Source organism: Rhodamnia argentea, chromosome 10 (assembly GCF_020921035.1).
Source record: "Rhodamnia argentea isolate NSW1041297 chromosome 10, ASM2092103v1, whole genome shotgun sequence".
NCBI lineage: Eukaryota > Viridiplantae > Streptophyta > Magnoliopsida > Myrtales > Myrtaceae > Rhodamnia > Rhodamnia argentea.
This window is the reverse complement of record NC_063159.1, coordinates 24,968,665-24,989,166: the sequence shown is the minus strand read 5'-3', so window position 1 is coordinate 24,989,166 and position 20,502 is coordinate 24,968,665. Positions and strand designations below refer to the sequence as shown.

The 20,502-nt window shown below is 38.8% G+C and overlaps 2 protein-coding genes and 1 non-coding gene across 3 annotated transcripts; all 3 read right to left on the bottom strand.

Moving 5' to 3' along the window:
• Positions 1-215: 215 nt before the first annotated feature.
• On the bottom strand, positions 216-2,850 carry LOC115735116 (protein SODIUM POTASSIUM ROOT DEFECTIVE 3-like). The gene is made up of 3 exons (XM_030666215.2): positions 2,130-2,850; positions 1,053-1,128; positions 216-648 (listed from the first exon to the last, which is right to left on the bottom strand). Exons 1-3 carry the CDS (start codon positions 2,787-2,789, stop codon positions 515-517), a joined length of 870 nt encoding a protein of 289 aa, XP_030522075.1. The 5' UTR covers positions 2,790-2,850; the 3' UTR covers positions 216-514.
• A 3,775-nt stretch (positions 2,851-6,625) lies between these two features.
• Positions 6,626-13,066, bottom strand: LOC115735127 (UDP-glucuronic acid decarboxylase 1). Its single transcript, XM_030666226.2, has 7 exons — positions 12,179-13,066; positions 11,872-12,019; positions 11,711-11,790; positions 7,811-7,894; positions 7,631-7,705; positions 7,264-7,356; positions 6,626-7,051 (listed from the first exon to the last, which is right to left on the bottom strand). Exons 1-7 carry the CDS (start codon positions 12,800-12,802, stop codon positions 6,845-6,847), a joined length of 1,311 nt encoding a protein of 436 aa, XP_030522086.1. The 5' UTR covers positions 12,803-13,066; the 3' UTR covers positions 6,626-6,844.
• Positions 13,067-19,204: 6,138 nt separating this feature from the next.
• Positions 19,205-19,278, bottom strand: TRNAR-UCG. Its single transcript has one exon. It is a non-coding gene; the product is annotated as a tRNA-Arg (tRNA).
• Between the last annotated feature and the right edge of the window lie 1,224 nt (positions 19,279-20,502).

Here is a 20,502-nt window from a genome sequence, read left to right as displayed (position 1 = left end):
CTTGCAACTTCCTAAAGCAATGTTACACATAGGTAATATTAGACATAGTGCTCCGTTGTCGGGAAGAACGAAGGCGTCGCTATGTAGATTGAAGCATAACCATGCCTGGTTATCCAGAAGAATGGGCTTGAAGTTCACCTTTCCAGGCAGGAAAATCGTAATTTAATAGCATGCCTTTTTTCTCAGGAATTAACAAAAAAAAAAAAAAAAACAAATGACAACAAAATAGCATCCGAGAATATAGCCGAAAAAGAATCAAAAGATTCCCATCTTCCAAAGCAACAGAGATTCTCAAAAAACACACAAGAAAAAGAAATTTCATGAACTGCTCAACCCCATTATTTTCTTCAACTAAAATTAAAATTAAAAAGAGGAAATGTTAAAGAAATAAAAAAAAAAACAAAAACCAAAAACTACTCCATTTTCTAGCCAATCCTAAGAGGCTAAGACCACAACATATTACTAAGGAGATAAGACTTTTCATTGTAGGCTTTGTGAAAGATTAATGAAATTGCTATTGCGTTGACGATGATGTCCAAAACTGAGCATTCTTCACTTTCGAGACGCTCGCCAAAACACCTACTGGTGTTATGTCTCCCACAACGGTCACCTTCTTAGCTGCAAAGTCTATGTCGAACGACGACACGCCTGCAATTTCAATTTCGAGGATTTTGTTAGCCACAAGAGTAATCGAACTGGGAAACACCTCATGCAGAAGTGATTATAGATGTGTAAACTCATCGCTATTTGTATAATACTTGAGCTGATCATGAGTAAAAACACATGTCAAGTCATGTATTTGAAGTAGAATCTCACTTGAATTAAACTATTTCGTGAAAAAGATTGATTTTATTTATATACCGTTGAAATAAGCATAGACAAGATGCATCAAGCCTTTGTAAATGAGAAATTTATTTTGATTGCTCGGGGATTTTTGGATTGCGGTGAAACTGGTACCATTATAAAAGGTCATGCCTGAAAAAAATAAAATAAAATAGAGAGGGAAAAAATAAAAATAAAAAGTGGCCTGACCAAGTGATGTCAATGCATACCTTCCATTCTTGATAAGTGCTTTCTCACTTTCCCTTCGCAGCCTTTGCAGTGCAGCGACACCCTCAAGACGACCACCTGCGGGACGACCACCACCATGACTATGACTTCTCCAAATGTCAAGAACAATGTAGTTTTCTTCGCAATATATATTATTAAGTATGCGTTTGTTTCCCAAAAAATAAGTGATTTAATTTTTCTATAAGTAATTACTTCTATCGCTTTACATAAATGAATGAACAATGAATATTTTTACTGTTTATGAAAACATTTTAAACATAAATTGCTGTTAATAATGAAAATATTTTTTATTGACTAATTATTTCAAATGCTTATTTTAAAGAAATTATTTTTTATTGACTAATTATTTCAAATGCTTATTTTAAAGAAATTATTTTTCAAGTTATTCATTTTCCTTAAAACAAACGGAGCTTAAGAATTGCCAATGTAGCACATAACAGAAATATTCTAGAGCTTCTAGTATGTATAACTGAAATTAGCAATGGTTTGACATGCGGATTTCAAGGGACTCGAAAATTATGTCAATAGAAAGTAAACCAGTTTTAAATTATCATGTTAAATATCAGGACTTGTTAACGAGTTCTCTTAGCACTGTTTAAGCTAACCATTAAAGAAATTTTAAGGTTATCAATGCTGATAATGCACTACTAATTTTCCAGTATCATGTATAATCACTCTTTTGAAAATTGAAGTTTTCGTAATTGAGCACGCTTAACATGTACCATAGAGGTACTTGTTAACCCGACCTGGCTAAATATTACAATGGGCTACGATGAAACCAACTAACACCAATTTACAAACCGAATTAGACATTTGAACATATATTTTTCTGTCTTCGTTGATTTATACTTATGAAATTATAGTATCTCAATGGCAGACACACGTCCCCAAATGTTGATGTTGCACGTGGAGATAATTTCATAAGGAAGTTTTCGACAGGAAGACATAAACATGACTTCTTACTAAAATGATGTGGATGTAATGTAATAAATGACCAAAACCTATCAATTTGTAGTAGCATACTCACCAGCAAGTGAACCAACAGAGAAAACTCTTACCTGGTTTGAAGCAGATTTAAAGCGAGACGACAAAGAAGACGAAGTGGGCTTGGAAGCAAAAATTTGATGATGACGATCTTGATCTTGATCATTGTTACTCTGAGTCTGAGCCGGAGCAGGTGCCAAAGCCGGGTCATGATCTGAAAACCCATCCGTTGAACCGGTACTGTCCAAGAGATACCGGGTCGAACCAGGCGGAGTTGTTCTAGAGTGACCGAGCTTGGGCTTGGGGCTGACGTTGTTCCTCACAGTGGACGCAGTCTCCGTCTTGCTAGAGAAGCTCCTGGTCAAAATGCTATGCACGCTCCTCTTCTTATTCTTCTTGTTCTTCGTTTGGTCAGTCCTTGACTGGTTCTTGTTGGGGTCGTCAAAGCTTGATTTCGAAGGAAAGAGAGAGTTGGGTTTGGTTTTCTGGTGAAGTTGGTGATATGGAATGGGGTTGATGGGAGGGTAGTGAGAAGAGCTGCAAGGGGCAGTGATGGGCCGGGATGACCGGACGGACCGCCTTGCATCTTTGATGATGGGATTGTGGCGATCGATGGCTCGGTTGCCCAGACAATGCACGCTGGATGATGAAGATGAAGGATTGGTCTTGTTCTCCATGCTCGAGCATATGGCCGTTGAGGCTTGGGAAGCACACGAGATGTCTATTCGTTTCATATGCTTTGGTCGGAGGGTGATGACGAGGAGGATGGTACTTGGATAGAGAAGGTGAGGTTCTCTTGTTCTGTGTTTTTAAAGCTTGGCCAGGTTGTGTGTTTTCCCCACTTGCACATGGGACATACTTGCCTGCTCTGGGCGTAGCGAACCCAAATTCACATCCACCCCGCTATTAGGTGCACCTCACGTGGGTCCCATCTCATCTGATGGTGCATGCTCCGGACCCACATCGTCACGAGCATGCGGGTTGGCGAGATATGGTAGGTGATCATGGTCTATCTAACTAGACTTGGATCCTTTCGTGTTTTGCGTAAGAGAGTTACTAGCCTAACAACATGACAGTACTATCATTATTTTTTACCTCACAATTTTTCAATTAATGAATGCTTTATATAAAATACGCAATAATGATATGTGGATATAAGTTCAGAAATAACTGACAATCTTGTTTGACTATCATGGAAGCATTTTCCCTTTTGAGTAACTCAATTATTTGAGCAAGTCCGAGTCCGAGCTTGAAAATACTTGACTCGAGTTGAGATTTTTAGGGACAACCTTTTGGACTTCTAGGGATGGTTATACTATTTTTTGTTCCTTTTTTTTTAATCAGTGTCAAGTACCTAAACAAGTTAAGTCTAAGCTCGAATTTTTTTTTCATATATGAAGGTTTAGGACCACATTTACAATATTGAAAAGTTTAATATTAAATTGGCATCCATATAATAGATTTAGGATTGATTGGGTAAATATTCCTACATTTCTCACATTGAAAAATTATATTTTAGTGGACCTTTGTCTAGTACCAATTAAAATTTACTTCCCAATTAGATTAGATATCGATTAAGTCGAGACCATGTGATCGAGTCCAATGTGTGAAGTTGATACTGGGGTCGTACTTTAAATAAAAAGCATTCCTCCTATTGTCGCACAAAAAAACTTCTTGAATTCTCCGTAGAAAAAGACTTTCGTTAAGGAAAAAGCTTTCAAAGCTGCCGTTGACAAGAACTTATACTGCAATAACAATTACTCAATGTGATTAACTAATTTAATTCTCAGACGAAAGCTATCAATCTGATTTAATAAAACGAAGACCTATTCTTATCCATGGGCTGATTCTGCTTAGTAAAGGAGATGGCCGTACTTTGTCGGGTGCGTCTGTACTTCCTTTTATCTTATTCAACAGGTGATGTCGAGGGCTGATCATAATCTGCTCTATTTCCCTGCAAATAGCAGTAACAAAGAAGTACAAGTTATACAACGCATATTCTTCCCCACGGTAAAATTGAGACGGAGAACAACGTTAAGAAAATAAAAGAAAAAGCAATAAAGTGCTCGGGCACGTCACGCATCTAGCGATTCGCGAGACATGAAATAATGCTAGAGTTATTTATCACCACGTTCAATTTGGGTAGAGGAGCAAGAATCTGTCTATAAGAGAGTCCCACGTTCAGCGGCTACAAAACAATATTGGTATTACATAAACTACGATAGCTATTGATTCAGCTTTTGCAAGCAGTTTTGAACCCCAAAAGCCCCCAACCAAAGCTTTGAATTCTGGGGTCTTTGGTGCAAAATTTGCAAATGCTCAAAACTCAAGGCAACTCTCAACCACTTTTAATTTAAGCATTTTCGGAATGTTAATTTGGGGCAAATGAATTTTTTGTTTTTCAACTTTTCCCTTACCAAATTATCTAAATTCCATTTTATCCTCACCCACATTTTCTTGTTCAGATCTGAGTAGCAAGGCAGATTAGATCTGACCGCCCTCAAGCTTAAATTTGACACCAACGTCGCTTTGGGCCAAGCTACCTCAGGCGAGGACTTGGCAACCTCTTGCCTACCTAAGATCGCGACTTCGCGCAAGTTCGATGTTGCCACGCCTAGCGTCACGACCTTGCGGACCCTCGCCTGGCCCGTCGTGAAGGGTTGCACAACTTCGGAATCACCTCGTTTGGGGTTGCGCTATCTCAAAAATCCGTCACTTGAGTTCAAATATGTTCTACAAATTTTTTTTTTTAAAGCTTGTTTTATAGTAGGAATTATACATATATGTTAATCAAGTATCATTTGCTTTTCAGGGAAGTGAAATGTCTTTTGTATAGATGCAAGCAAAATCTTTGGCCAAAAGCTAAACAAACACACCCAAAAAATAACATAGCCTCTCTTCAGATAGAAAATATCAAACATTTGAACTTCTTGGGAAATGGTATTTCTGGCTTTGTCTTCCCTAAGAACCCAGCTCCTGCGAGAGGCAGTTGTAGAGACTTTAACCTGAGCCTGAGGGCATTGGGACCACTTTTGGTTGTGTGAATTCACTGTTCAGTGTGTAGCATTTTATAGAACGTGACACAGAACTAAATAGCAGACAGCCACAGACCCCACACCAACACCAAAGTTCAGGGCAGATGGTACAAATTGCATGTGCATGCAGTTACAGAGCCTTGCTCTTTAAAGTCTGCAAGGAGACACCCATGACATGAGATTTTAGAGCAATTTATTTTCAGTCCTCATATTCTGGCACCCATTAAAATTTGTACCATCGATGCATTTGATGAGACGCAAAAGCCTTCTTTTTTTTTTTCAAATGATTCGGACACGAGGGCAAAGAGCTGGCTATTGGAGTTTCCATAAAACATTCTGCAAGTCTCATGAACTGATTACATCCCAAAATTTTGACTTGTGCATGTCACCTTAATTGCAAAATAGTTTGCAAGCGATTTATGGGACTTGAATAAGTGACCTCTAGTTTCCGAACGAGGAGTTTCCGTTGTTGCCATACTAACTCATATGCTTCCATGGCTTTCTTCGTCTCTTATTCTCTTTTCTATTTTCCTCTTCCTACCATTTCACAATCGAAATGAGAGCCTTCCTTAATGGTCGGTACTTACTCCATTTGATTCTCCCCATAGAGCCCCAACACAGAATCAATGCTTCCCAATTTAATCCTCATTTGATTAAGCACTCGGTTAAATCTGTAGATAGATGGAAGCATCTGAAAGAGGTCCTTCCATATCACCTCCGGATCTGATGAAATAAGATAAATTAGGAAGTGGATGATCGATAAAGTCTTTATGCAACTCACATTAGCTTTGATCACTTGCTTGAAGCATTTGAAAGAGGTCCCCATTACTTCTTTTGTTAATGCCAAACCCGGTTGGGACCAGAGCATCAAAGTGGACCAAGTCTTCTGTTCTCTAATCATACGTACTAACACAACTGGTAAGGCACTGATCACATCGAAATTGGTGATGACTGGCGTGATAAAACTTGTAGATGGCATGTGCCACGGAGCTCTCGCCATTCAAGAGAGAGCTCTGCTTTCTTTGGCGGCTCAGACATTAGCTGAACTCCCATCCAATCTTGTCCTAAGTAAAGGATGAGGGGTCCAGACAACCCTTATGAAAATATGAGAATGATAAGATATCGATGAAATTGCATCACAACATCGGCTGAAGATCACAACCTCTCAAGAACTTAAGTGGAGCATTGGTAAATAGCAATAACCTCCCAATCATCCACGGAAAGCAGGCAGAGAAACACAAGAACTGCTTATGTACTAAGACCATGTTTGTTTAGCAAAAAACGAATAATTTGAAAAATATTTTTTATAATAATCTCTTGCATCGTTTAAAAGAATTATCTAATCAAAAATATTTTCATTATCAATTACAATTAATATCTAAACATAAGAAAATATTTTTCATTTACTCATTTTTATAAGCGATATAAATAATTATTTAAAAAAGTATGTATTTTTTAAACCATTCATTTTTTGCGAAGTAAATGGAAACCGAACTAAAGAAAATGCCCATTTACTATTCATCGTGGACGTTGGATAATCCAAAAAGAATGGAATTTTTAATTAGTAATTTTAACAGGGAATTCTAAATAAGGAAGTGCTTAATAGAGCACGTGTAGGCACACCGCAGATACAATAACAAAAAAAATTGCTACAAAATTGGCAAATGACAAGCATGATTTTATATAAAAAAAAAATAAACAAGATACAAAAATGCTCTTAATGCTATACAAGCTCCTTCGGTCGTCCCTGTTGATTAGAAACCTTTCGCTTCATCCTCATTCAAGATTCGATTCCGGAAATCAGACACCATACGAGGCAGTCCGTCTCTCAGCGATATCTTTGGTTCCCAGTTGAGAAGCTCTTTTGCCCTGCTAATATCTGGTTTCCTCTTGTGCGGATCATCAGCAGTATTTGGTTTGAATTCTATTGTGGCACTTGGATCAATCGTTTCTTTGACAACCTGTGCACAGAGTGTGGTAGAAGACATAAGCATGATGAACAGTACTTCTCGTCACATGCATGCTTTGTGCCCACCAGGTCATTGGGACAACAAAGAGAAGAGGAAACAATCGCCGAAAAAGCTTGGGGGAGAAACAGAAATTCAACGTTGAGGCTTTCCCAAAGCAACCAGGATTAAAAAATTTTAGACGAAAACTCGAAGAAAAGTTGAACCTCAGCAAGTTCAAGCATGGTGAACTCCCCAGGGTTGCCAAGATTAAAGGGCCCCACATGCTCACCCTCCATTAATGCCATCAGTCCATCAACCTGTCATCAGAAGGAAATTTTAATCACTGAAAACTACCATAACATGGATCAGGTTTATGTACAGTGGCTATATCTCAAAGCAAACCCTTTTTGCCCATCTGTGAAGTACTTTTTCACAGAACTTAGCAAATCTAGCTTCCAGACCATGAGTTCGTCAGAGTAAGCATACTCGCTCATGATAACATAGGTAGGACACTGTATAGTCTACGAAGTATTGAGAATGAAAAGTTGTGCATACTCATGCATAGATATGTGCAACATTAAGCAGCCATACCAAATCAGAGACATATTGGAAGCTCCGTGTTTGCTTTCCATCCCCATAAACTGTCAATGGTTGTTTGCGGATTGCCTGAAAACCATAGTCACACCGTAAAATTAATGGAAAAAATCAGAACATCCCAGATATAATGCTCTAATCATCAGACATGTATGAGGAAGGCTGAAAATCTGATACCTGAGCAACAAAATTGCTGACAACACGCCCATCATCCAAACACATACGAGGGCCATATGTATTAAAAATTCGAGCAATGCGCACCTGCAAGAATGTATCTAATGAATAGCAGAGCACAGTAATATCCATGTGACAGTCAAGACATGAGAAACACTAACAATACCCTTGCTATGATTATAAGGGGTGAAATAAACCTAAATAGCCAGGCAAACAAAAGCAAATGCACCACATTTCAATGTAGAAACTTATGTGAAGTCGAGCTTAAAACCAAAACGCTCGGCCAATCTTAAATCGTAGCTAGATTAATCCATCCGTTCAACTATCTGCAGTACAAACAGGCCTCAAGAGGTTGTCTCAGTTCTAGTGATTTAAGAAGCAATATGACCTAGGCTTAGCAAAGTCAAACCATTATTTGGATAGCTTGTCTCTGAAGGGCATCTACACTTGCCATTGTTTCACATTTTCATCGATATATCTCAGAATATTAAGAAAACTGAAGAAAAGTACTGATCTGGAGGCAGGGAGCAGCAATCAAAACACGGCTTATCCTCCTAAACAAAGAAACTCTTTCAAAAGAGAAGCAAAACCAAGATCAGAGGTCTGATTGCGGAATTGGACCAAACCAACCTCACTAAGGTTGAAGAAGCTGATAATCTCATTCATGCAGCCCAAATCTCACTTGTAGTATACGACAATGGAATAAGTTTATAATGTAGCCTTTCCATTCGATAAAAAAAAAATGTAGCTTTTCCAAGTTTTCATCCTTCATTGCTACACCTTTTCGTCTTGGCCCCAACTTCTAGAAGACTTGCACCTTGCATCATATACCTCCCCTCTTTTATGGAACATCAAATTTTAGTTCAATCACATGACTACTTCCAGTGAACCGTAGCCATCAAAGCACAAGTTTTGATCCAATTTGTTACAAAACTCCATAATTTGCAAGAACCGAAACATCAATCCTCAGAATCTGCATATCACTCCACTCCAATCTTTTGACAATTCTTCCTGTATTTACAATACTCCATAATTTGCAAGAACCGAACCATTGATCCTCCAGAATCTGCATATCATTCCACTCCATACCTTTTGACAACACATCAACAATTTAAGGTAACAACAAGAATTTGTCATCACTGACGGCATAACAGCCACCTTGATTTTTTTAATCAACTACATTTGCAATCAAGGTAGCATCAAGGATTTGTCTCGCTTCTACAAAAGCAAACTAAAAAGGCCCAATCAGCCCCTACACTGCAACCTTTAGTGATGTAGGACCTGATCAGATGATAATCAAGTCTCCAAACACTGGTCTAGGAATAATGCTCGTGGACAGTCTCATGAAATGCATATATGTGAAGGTCAAGGAATCAATACTTGTAGGGAAATGTTTGATTGAAAGTATTGGAATGAAATAATGCATTTTCCAAGAAAGGTTAAATCCTTCAAGGATCACACCCGCAACTTCCTAAGCACTACATCTACGGTTAGAATCGCATCATACAACAGTCCATAGGAAGTGCATTTTCTTTTAAGGACTCCACTAAGCCCTATTCCAAGTTAAATGGGAAACTCTAGAATAGGAAATCTAATGTCCTAATCCAAAGGAAACAAGGAAACATCATATTCACTTCCCAATGGACACGTAATGCCAGATTTTTAATTTAATAAGGACAATAAATCTAACTGTTATCTATTAGTAAATCTTCATCTGGCACGCCTTTTATAAGTGTTCAAAGATTGTTGACATGATTCCCCATAATTTAGCCTTCTAGCCAGCACATTGCCCAAAACTTAGTGGATGTCTCCCCATAGGGTGATAGGTCTAAAGTCTCTAATGTGAAACAAAGGGCACCCAAAGGAGCCAACCCCATATTTCCTTTACAACAGCATATTATGTCAGCCATTAAATCTAGAAACTAATCAGGTAAACTTCGGCCAAAAAAGTAAAAAGTGTTCCACGGACAGAACAAAGTGCATTCTAGATCTCGAAAGAGCTCCAGACTCAACAAGTACTATCTATAAAAAATATTTTGACATCTACCAACCTACTTTCATTAAAAAAATTTATATATCTATACTCAACATATGAATTTGAGTATTGATCATATTGAAGGTAATCTCTTCCCTTTGAAAAATCTCTAGTTTCTTTCTTACCATGATAACCATAAAGTTGTAGAGGGCAGGAGAGATAAAATATTATTTTTAGAGGCAACTTATTACTGTCAAAAGCCCAAGCAGCATGTACTACAGCTGCTTTGCATATTTGATTTTGGAGATGTACTTGAATGTGCAATGGTCCGCGTAGTTATCATGAAAAACCAACGTGGTTGAAATATAAGTACGAATCTCCCAGCTACAATATTTGCTAGAAACTTATTTTGATCAATCAAAACCCCTTCCCAAACTGTACAATGCTTCTTCCAATGCATACGGCTTTCTAGATGTAGTCTATTTGCATCTAATACACCAAACCATACACATTGGGCCTTTAGCCTCAATTATAGGCATATGATGAAGATCTTCCCATTGGCACGTGTGAGATAGAAAGGCAACCTTAAGGTTTACATGATTAGAGGCACTTATAGTGCTTTTAACCATCTTCGAGATATCATGAATAAGGACCAAGCATTCGATTTCAGCTTCTCACACTCTTTAGTTGAATGTTCAGACCGTCTTTTGTTTTTCCTCTTAATGACATGTAAGAGTATGATCCACAATCATTTGCAAATATTACGTTGGATATACACTCATGTGGTTGTTCAATGTGGTCGCTCCATGTGGTTAGTCAAGTATCATCTACTCCTCCCTTGGGTTTAGCTTCTGCGTCATTCCATTGTCTTGCAAAAGTTCTCTGGCATGTTGCTTCAAAGTATCTCAATTGCCCTACACAAGTTGCCATGACATGTCTTTCTAATTATAGAAGCACACATTGGTCTTTGGGAGCCATCAAGTGGATTTTAGTAAGAACTTTCTTGCATGTAGTTGATAAGTTTACGGATTTGCCGATTATTTGCTTATACTCCTTGAATCTGCAAGATGTAGGAAAGTTATACCTTTTTGGCCCTGACCATATGAAGGGTTTACCCTCTAGTATCTTTGGGCTAGTCACCTTAATTTCTAACACTAGCTATTGAATGCTCATAAATATTACTAATGAGCACCATACAAACACAAAATAATCTGTGAGAGAGGAACTTTTTCATCATACTTTATCTTTGTTCACTAGTATATGCGGATATCGAGACTTGGGCAAGACAACATGGAGATCTAGCTCTTAACCAAAAAAAAAAAAAAACATGGAGATCTAGGTGGACTAACGCTGTTAGTTACAGATTTTCTCTGGTATATGCTGCTAATGTGGAAATGATTAGATATGTCTGGAATATGCAACCTATGATCAGATCAGCAGAAAGTGCGCAGAGTTCCTATATTACTCCAAACTCCATAGCAACTATAATGGCATGCACCTGAATATAAAGTAACAGCCTTAATGTGTCTGCGCTCGGTTAGTACTTAATCCAATAAATTGAAGAAACTATCTTCGTATGTTCTGCAAGATAGGCACAAAGTATCAATTACTATGCCTTGGAAAAGCATCCTACTAATCCATGACATTCGCAGAAAGTTCATTAAGAAGGGTAGCATGAACTTGAAGGAGTGCAGAACAAGATAAAACTAAACAGCATGTTCAGATCGTCTCCCTCAACACAGAAAGAATATGTTATGCGTTTAAGGAAAAAGCACGTAAAGGTGACTTAGCTAAATCCATACAGGGGTTCGTATGGGCAGGGAATTCTTGCCGGTACTAGCAAAAGTCAATAGCTCCTTTATGCCCAATAAAAATGTAACTAAAGCAATAACATCTATAATGTTAGATTCAGAGTTAGAATCAGTCACCTCCACTCCAGCACCTCGATGATAATCCATCGCCAATGTTTCAGCAGTTCTTTTTCCTTCATCGTAGCAGCTCCTAACACCTAAATGGTTTGCAGATAAGACAGATATGAACGGGCAGTACAACAGAACAATACGAAGGAAAATGCAAACCAGCATAGTACCAATTGGATTGACATTTCCCCAGTAGGTTTCCTTCTGAGGATGCTCAAGAGGATCACCATAGACCTCACTTGTACTAGTTAGCAAGAACCTCGCTCCAATTCTCTTTGCCAAACCCAACATATTGAGAGTTCCCATCACATTTGTCTTGTATGATCTCAGTTAAGGATATCAAACTCTATAAATCTTGCCAGTTTAGCAAACTAAAAGAATGATCAATAACATAATACATAGAAATGAAAGTCGAAGGGAAAAATAAAGCACATAAGCAACAGAGCCCCAAATAGCAAAACAAGCGAACAAGGATATGATAGTCTTGATGGGATTGTACTTGTAATGAACAGGAGAGGCAGGGCAAGCCAAATGGTAGATCTGATCGACCTCCAACAGAATCGGCTCCACAACATCATGTCGAATGAGCTCAAACCTCGGGTTCTTAAAATGATGTACGACGTTCTCCTTCCTCCCCGTGAAGAAGTTATCGATCACGATCACATCATCACCTCTGGCGATGAGCTTATCCACGAGATGGCTCCCTACGAATCCCGCCCCGCCCGTCACGACGATCCTCAACCTCCGCCGCGGGACCGAGGCTGGGACGCGGCCGTACCCGTGGACGAATTTGGGGACGACACTCGAGACCTGATCTCGCTCCGGCAAGTCGGCGGAGACCTGGAAGGATCGCGGGATTGAGGTGCGGGGCTCCGTGGGGCCGAGGCGGGAGAGCGTGGGCTGGAGGATGAAGAAGGTGGAGCCGATCAGGATACCGACGAGGACGAAGAGGAGCCGCTGCTCCTTGAGGAGGTAGTGGATGGATCGCGGGAGAGATCGAGGGTGCTTCAGGGTTTTGGGGGAGTACTGGGATGACTTGGAGGTGGCGATCTCCTCGTCTCGGCGGACATTGATACTTGATTGCTTGTGCAGCTGTTTCATGGTGGTCGGATCGCCCTGATTTGGAGAGGGCGCGAGATTCTGAGCGCTCGGAGCTTCGACAGAAGAGGATGTCAAAATGGATGCAGACGCAGTTAAGGCCGAGAATGTATTGTCTATGGAATTGAATTGGACGAGAATGTTAGGGTTTGATTGAATTCGTATTGAAGATGAAGATGAAGAAGATGAAGTAAGCGAAGCTGTTTTGCCTGGGATATAGAAGCAGAGGAAGAAGAAGAACAAGAAGGACGAGGGTGAGCGAAGATCCTTTTTTTTCATAAGCTTGGTCCTTAGTCTTTCCAAAAAGCCAGATTTACACAATTGTCCATATTTTTGTTCAATCCTTTCAATCTAGTCCCCAAGAAGCACTCTTTCTATTGATCGCATTGAAACTGTTTCAAATGGAGGATACTAATCTTAATCTAACGTTTGACCAGAAAAAGAAAAATCTTAATCTAACGAAAGTAGACAAAATTACATTTGATGTCTTGAGACACTGGAAGAGACAAAATTACCCCCTAACATGTTTGTGATTCATCATTTATAGTGAATTTCCGATCTTCAAACATCATCCACGTAAATTATTAAATACTCTATCCATTGTTTATGCAGAATTCACTCCTATGTACGATAAGTCCATTGGATACAATTTATAATTACTAAACTATAATGTTGCTGCACCAATCATGACCTTTAAATTAAACATAATGAACATCGTTACCCCCTTAAGCGGAACTTTAAACATAATTGAAAGATAATCTGGAATACACTTACTATGTAACTAGTAATACCATACAGGAACCACGAAATTATTGAAAGGAAAATTTTGCAAATTTGATAACTAGTACCAGCGTTTCTAGGAGAGAATTTTAATGGAGTCATTAGGATGCATGTGTGAGTTGTGCTAGAGAAGTTCCATATTGAATAATTTTGGAGTGGTGTTGAGCGATTAATATATTTAAGCTAGCCCATAACTCATTTGCTCTTCTTGACGATTTCTTAGGGTGAAAATTTCGAACTTCTGCTATGCGCTCCCAACAAGAGTGTTGCTTTTGATTTTATGAGTAGACAATGCTTGAATTCTAATTGATCTATACTAAGTGTATCTTCATTATCTATCGTGTGCCTAGATTTTCGTTACTTTGTGCATATCGAGTCGAACGCACCTAGCCACTAATATGCTTTTATCCCGAGAACCATTCCTTTTTTTTTTTTTTTTTTGACCAACACTTCTGGTGGTACTGTTACTGTTTTCCTTGGATACTCACAAGGAATCTCTTTGTTAAAGATGTTTTTTTTTTCTTATTCTGGCATGTCATCCTTCCTGTGTTCAGTGTCTTTCATGTGGCTGGCCTCTTGTAAAGTTGGTGTAGTGCATCTTCTAATAATCAAACTTTCCCGAGGATTCTCCTTATGGCCCTACTTTGGATTCTTGCTCATGGTGCCACGTAATTGGAAAATAAGTTGTCATACGTATTAGTTAATAAGGATCTTACATGTTAATGGTGTTTTTTGTAAAGTATACATGACATTACATTTAAGGTGATTGATGGGGGGATCATATGTTTGGTTTGGATGCACTATAGCTTCTCTATCCAAATACATTCCGTCCTATTCAAAGTAATATCCGGATATGTTACTCCGTGAGTGAAGCCTTATGCAATGCATATGGAGGAGGCGATTTGTTTATATTTGTAAAGATTATCCAAGCACAAAATTTTGAATATCCATATAATAAGAAAACGGCACTAACATAACATATTTGCATCTTGAAAACTCTTTCTTCCACTTGCTTAATAATTGATCTCAAAATTACTCCCGCTTAGTTTCCCTATTGAGGGGCAAGAGTGGAATGTAAAAGTTGGTCTTTTTGGCATGTCCAATGTCATGCAAGCATCATGTTTGTGCATTATCAGGTAACTCACAATTCCTAATGCAGTTGGATTTAGCCTATTCACTATGCCAGGCCGGCCCGGCCCGGCCCGGCCCGGTTGCCTTGCTTTGCTAGTCGAGGCCCAACCCCACAGAGCTATGGAGCAACCCTTAAGACTCGTAGGCATCAAAGCCAAAAGAAAAGGCTCAAAATAGTAAAATTACAAGGTAACCCAAACAGAACCAATGGTGGGTAGGGGTGAGCGGTTCCAGGTTTCTTACGGGTTCCACCCTGAACCCGAAACCTACCCGTCGAAATATGTTCCTCATTTTTTGGAACCTGGAATCTACCCGTCATATCTTGGAACCTAGAACCTACCCCGTCACAAGTTCTAGGGTCGGTTCGAGGATACCCGATAACCTATCAATTTCTTTTATTTTCTTTTATTTTTTCATTTTTAGTTAAGCAAAATGAGAGTGAACGCTACAACATCTAAGAGAAAGTAGAAGTAAGTGATTTTAGGCTTTATACATGTTACATTTAGAACTCGAAACCAATCTATTGGAACACATTTATCATTTTATGGAACTCGAAATATAAAAAATTGTTTGGCTCCAAATTATACACTCATAATCGGATGCCATATAACGTTGTATGATTGTGCAAAAATATATACCAAGAAAAATATAACAATTTATTTCGGAATCCAGGGTCTAGGTTCCGGGTTCCAGGTTCTAGATAGTGGAACCCGGAACCTATCCGTTGTAACGAGTTCCTCAATTTTTGGGACCTAGAACCTACCCCGCATGCCTTGGAACCCGGAACCGGAGCAGATCCTATAGGTTCCGGTTCCAAGTTCTCGGTTCTACCCTGGAACCATGATCACCCCTAATGGTGGGTGTCTTCTTGTCGGGATGGTGGAAGACCAAGAAGAGCTTCCTTCATGAAAGCGGGCGTAACTCGAGCTCCAACAAACAAAGGAAGTGGATGATAGCAATCGAACTCGAGTCGGCCATGGAAGAGGCGACCCGGAGCTGCATAAGCATACAAAAGAGAGTGTGGAGAGCGTCACGTGGTGAAGGTCCATCATTACGAAGCTATAGAGAAGACCGACCGCGGCTGGCCTCGGCCAAGAGTTGTGAATTGGAGAAAACAATTGACGAGGAGGAGGAGGAGGAGGAGCTACGGGGGAGATCGATGGTCCAAGAGACATAGACTGTCCGTTATGTTTAGTGCTTGGTAATTTTTAAATGTTCTCTTAAATTGCCCGAGCACTTTAATTTTCAATAGATGTATAGAGAAAGATATATTATTTCGTAAATGTTTGTCGCGACCTAACATTCAAAAATTTCGGATTAGCAGATTATTGGATTAATTAAATGAATTAACTAACTTAGCCTAGACATGGCCAAAATGGAACCGGGCCCGAAACCGGCCCGTTGACCGGCCCCACGGTTCCAACCTGTTTATAAAATAAAAAAAAAAGGAGGAGGCCCGGGGAAAAGAGCCGTTGGGCCTAGGAACCGGAACCAGAACCGACTATGTCTAACATAGCCCGAACTCTCCCAAACTCTACCAATTTGTAATGAATGATTTTAATATAAAAAAAATTCAATTTAAGGAGTCGCCACTGATCTTTTTTTGGTAGGTAGATTAGGTACCCAAATAAAGCATTGGGAGAATACTTTATTTTCTGCTAACTAGAGATTTAGGTTCGACGACTTGATTATGTTAATTTTTCAATTAACACCATTTCGGTACCATTTTCATGAAAATTTTATTGATTGACAAATTCAATTGATTTCTTTGAAAAAATCAACATGTAATTACATTTTTTGGGATTTTCTTGATTGAATGAATGATATGCAAATGCAACTATATGACATGCAAGATATTGAATGCAACTACATGCAATGTCTAACTATATGATGTAGTGACGAAACATCGTACGACAAAAATAATCATGCACGATGACTTTAGAAATTAGGTCTATGGATCTTACGGTGTGCACCCATGCAAGCATTCACACTCACCCACTAGCAATTATCTGCTAATTCAAACAAAAAGTCACGTCTCTTCAAGCGACGTAAAAAATATACGCCCACCCAATCTTTCAGAATTAGTCTTTCACTTTCAAGAAATAGAAAAACAACGATGACATTCTCTCTTCCTCCCCGTTGAATTGCGTTCGACACGAAGAAACTCTAGAGATTGCAAAGGGGCATCTAACCTGTGACAATTATGGTATGTTCTCGTGATATACTTGTTCGATCGAGTAATACAACTAATGAATTGGGCATGTTTCCGTAAATTAGATCTTCGATCGAATAGGGTTTCGTATCCAACAATGGTATTAGAGCCGAATTTCTTGTTTCCTAATCGTTTTCCTGATAATTTCATATTTTTGAGAGAAAATAACCCTAATTACGTCGTTACTATTCATAAGTTATTGTTTATGTTCTGTAAAATGAAAATAGTTTTTAAATATATAGTCGAAACGGGCTCGTCGAGACGATCATTTCGAGTGGTTGCACGTCACAAGGCGATGCCGGCAACGGCCACACGCCGCCATGGGCGGACTTCCTTTGAGGCCGCAACGTATCGTCCGTTTTTCATTCAACAAAAGTTATATTTGTATATACCACTGTATTCATATCGACGAGACGAGAAATTTGAGGGGTGGCTCATCGTCGGAGGCCGCGAGAGCAGCCCACAAGCACCGCACTCGCCGAAGGGGTTACGTGCATATGGGCTTCACGCATCCACCCGCGTGATGAGTGCTAGTTGTCCGGAAACCGATTTTCACCTATCCCAATCCCGGTTGGCGTATCCCTATTTCTGTTTAAGATAATTCCAACCCTTTTTAACTTTTCCTAAATTTAGTTTAGGATATTCAAGATCCAGTTCTATTTAAGTCTAACTTGACTTGTGACCAGCCTTTGACCCTGTCTAGGACCCGACCCAAGATCTAACCCGACTCGTTGACCCGTCGATAGATAACCACAAAAAAAAAAGGTCGGTCGATCTATAAGGGCTTGTTTGATACCTTGATTTGCCTGTCCTTAGTTACGATATGTTCGTAATAATTAAATGTTTGATGGATTTTACTAATCCATTTTGTTCTGCATTTGTTGCGGGAACAATGACATCAAGGCTAGGCCATAAGGATATGTGGAAGAGGTGAGATGCAAAAATGCCTTCAAGACCTAACAGACCTGAGTAAAGACAAACCCTTGATGAAAATATTGAACGATTGGGCCATTATCGATGGGATAATATATGCGACATTATAACCCATGTAAAAACGGTCAACAATATGATCCAAAAGATCATCCGGGATGGACATGAAGTGACCCCAGAAGATGTATTTTATGCAATAAGGAACTCCATGGTTGAATAATGGCATGGATTGATCACTCGCACATGGCTTGATTACATCACATACAAGGAGTTCGTGCCACATTTTTTGCACGAGTTTATAAAGGTCCGGGCGACGAAACCTGCTGGAACAGAAGCTGAACGTCGCCTGAGCAGCTGCTAAAAAAAAAAAAAAACGCCTGAACAGTGGCTGAGTAGAGGTGCCACCGCGGCTGGTGGTGCCGTCGAGACAGCAGGTGCCTTCTTTCTCAGCCGCGTGGAAATCTCAACCCCAAGGACTCTTTCTTTCTCTCTTGGCTTTCTCACGTGAAATCTGTGGCTTTGTGTGGAGAAAATTTTTCAGCCTCTTTAACCCTAGGCGTAGCTACATATTTATAGAAAAAGATTTTCCCGAACCTAGTAGGACTAAGTCTTATTTCTGACCGTCAGATTAAAAGTCATAGATAGGATAGGATTTAATGACAGCCGTAGGATAAAAAAAAAATCTGATAATGAAGAGTCATAATCCTTGAAAATACTTTGAGAATATCGGCCATATAGGAAGTGACATGGGCCAGCCGAAAATTGCATTCTTGTGGGCTCACTTGCGCCAATTCGGACTTAAATCAGGCTTTAATTAATTAAACAATCAATTAATTAAAAGACTTAAAATTTTATTGAGCGAAAATGTGCTCTTGAAATTAAAATAGGTCCAATCTCATTAAAAAAATTCGGCACTCCCTTGCCTTAGCTTTGGCCGAAATTTTCCATTTAGTCAGGAACTCGTTGCACATTTTACCGGGCTTAAATTAGACTTTACTCAAATAATTAATCAATTTAATTAAAGCCTTTTGAATTACCCAAAAAACAGGCCCAATCTCCTTTAAATTTTTGGCACATTTGTCCTTTAATTGTTGAGAATTTTCCTGTTAATTCAAGTCTAAATTGCTTGACAAATTAAGCTCAAATCTCCTGCCGCCGGTTCAAATAAATGCAAATGTAATGAATAATTAATTAAAATTCTCATTTTTTATGCAAGATAAATAATTTAATAAAAATCAAAATTTAGCGTAACTTAGAAAACGGACCAATGCGTAATCCATTAATGTTTCGATTCGCGTGCAATAAAAGATTAAAAAGACTGAACAGGGCTTTGTTATTGACATTGAAGTAGCCGACCACAGTGGGAGTCGAACCCACGACCTTTTGATCCGAAGTCAAACGCGCTAATCCACTGCGCTATGCGGTCCTGGTTAAAGTTGTTGCAGCACAAATTTTATTTAACATAAGAAACCACGATGGTGGATCTTCTGCGTAAATGTACGGTTTTTCCTCCTTTTCCTATGCATGTAATGTTTGCATGTGCGTTAGATGTTGCTGGGAAACAAATTGTCGAGTAAGACAAGAGTGCACAAAGCCTAGGGGAAAAGTATTAAAAAGGTCATAAACTTGTTGCGTTTAGAATTTGAGACTAATTTAGTCATATATCTTTTGTATTTGTACTAATTCAATCCCTCCCATGAAATTTGACTGTAAATCGCTGATATAAATATATGTTATCCAATGTAGCATGATAATCGACATGACAAAGACATTTTTTTTACAATTTAAAAACTGAATTTTTATATCCTTTTAATTTTTCTTTTTTAAATATTACTAAAATATGCCCACGTTAGTACCATCCGTACTCCATAGGATGGCCAATGTCCACATCAACGATTTCGGCCAAAATTAGCTAAATGGATTGAGTTAACACAAATGCAAAAGGTTTAAAATTAAATTAGTCCAATTGACGGATGTAAAACTGAATTAGTACAAATGCGATAAACTTATATCTTTTTTTGTACTTTTCCTAAAGCCTAGACTAATGTATTTCTCCAAATTACATACATAGCCTAACTCTAATCGGATCAGGCATGATGAACTTAATCTAATGGGCGAGGTTCGGATAGTAGCCAAACGCTATACTAAAAAAAAAAAAAAAATTCAATAACGGGTGAATCAATTCTATTTCTTAAACTACTTACGCATGCACAAACCGTTTATCTGTGTGGTTGATTAACGGTAGTTGTCAACGACGGGCAACTAAAGTCGAACAGTTCAAATTCCGGCAACAGTATTCGTTATTAGATATTCCCATTTTTCATGTTTTCTCGGTCAAATCAAGTGTTGCCTAAGACTTATTGCGTTCAAACATCAAATTATTTATAGTCACTCACTATCACGTCAATCGTAAGAATATGGGTTAAACCTAAGACTATCAATCCGTTAATCCTTTTGTTATCGTGCCAATTTCACATCCCTCCTAGCCTTTTCAAAGGAGTCATGGCAAATTTTCGTGCCAATAGGACTTTTCTACAATTTTAGCACCAAGTCTGAAAAAGGGTGTTTCTTATTGACTTTACTTACTTGGCCAAAAAAAAAAAAAGATAAATATTTGACTTTGCTAGCTGACCGGTCACCTGTTGCATCC

Excerpts from the sequence above, each read along its gene's own strand:
- LOC115735116 (XM_030666215.2), bottom strand. The coding sequence starts at position 2,789 with ATGAAACGAATAGACATCTCGTGTGCTTCCCAAGCCTCAACGGCCATA. Across the intron at positions 1,129-2,129 it reads TTAAATCTGCTTCAAACCAG|GTGGTCGTCTTGAGGGTGTC; the intron begins GTAAGAGTTTTC and ends GTCGTCCCGCAG. Across the intron at positions 649-1,052 it reads GCACTTATCAAGAATGGAAG|GCGTGTCGTCGTTCGACATA; the intron begins GTATGCATTGAC and ends TTGAAATTGCAG.
- LOC115735127 (XM_030666226.2), bottom strand. The coding sequence starts at position 12,802 with ATGAAACAGCTGCACAAGCAATCAAGTATCAATGTCCGCCGAGACGAG. Across the intron at positions 7,895-11,710 it reads ATCGAGGTGCTGGAGTGGAG|GTGCGCATTGCTCGAATTTT; the intron begins GTGACTGATTCT and ends ACATTCTTGCAG. Across the intron at positions 7,706-7,810 it reads TCAGCAATTTTGTTGCTCAG|GCAATCCGCAAACAACCATT; the intron begins GTATCAGATTTT and ends TATGGTTTTCAG.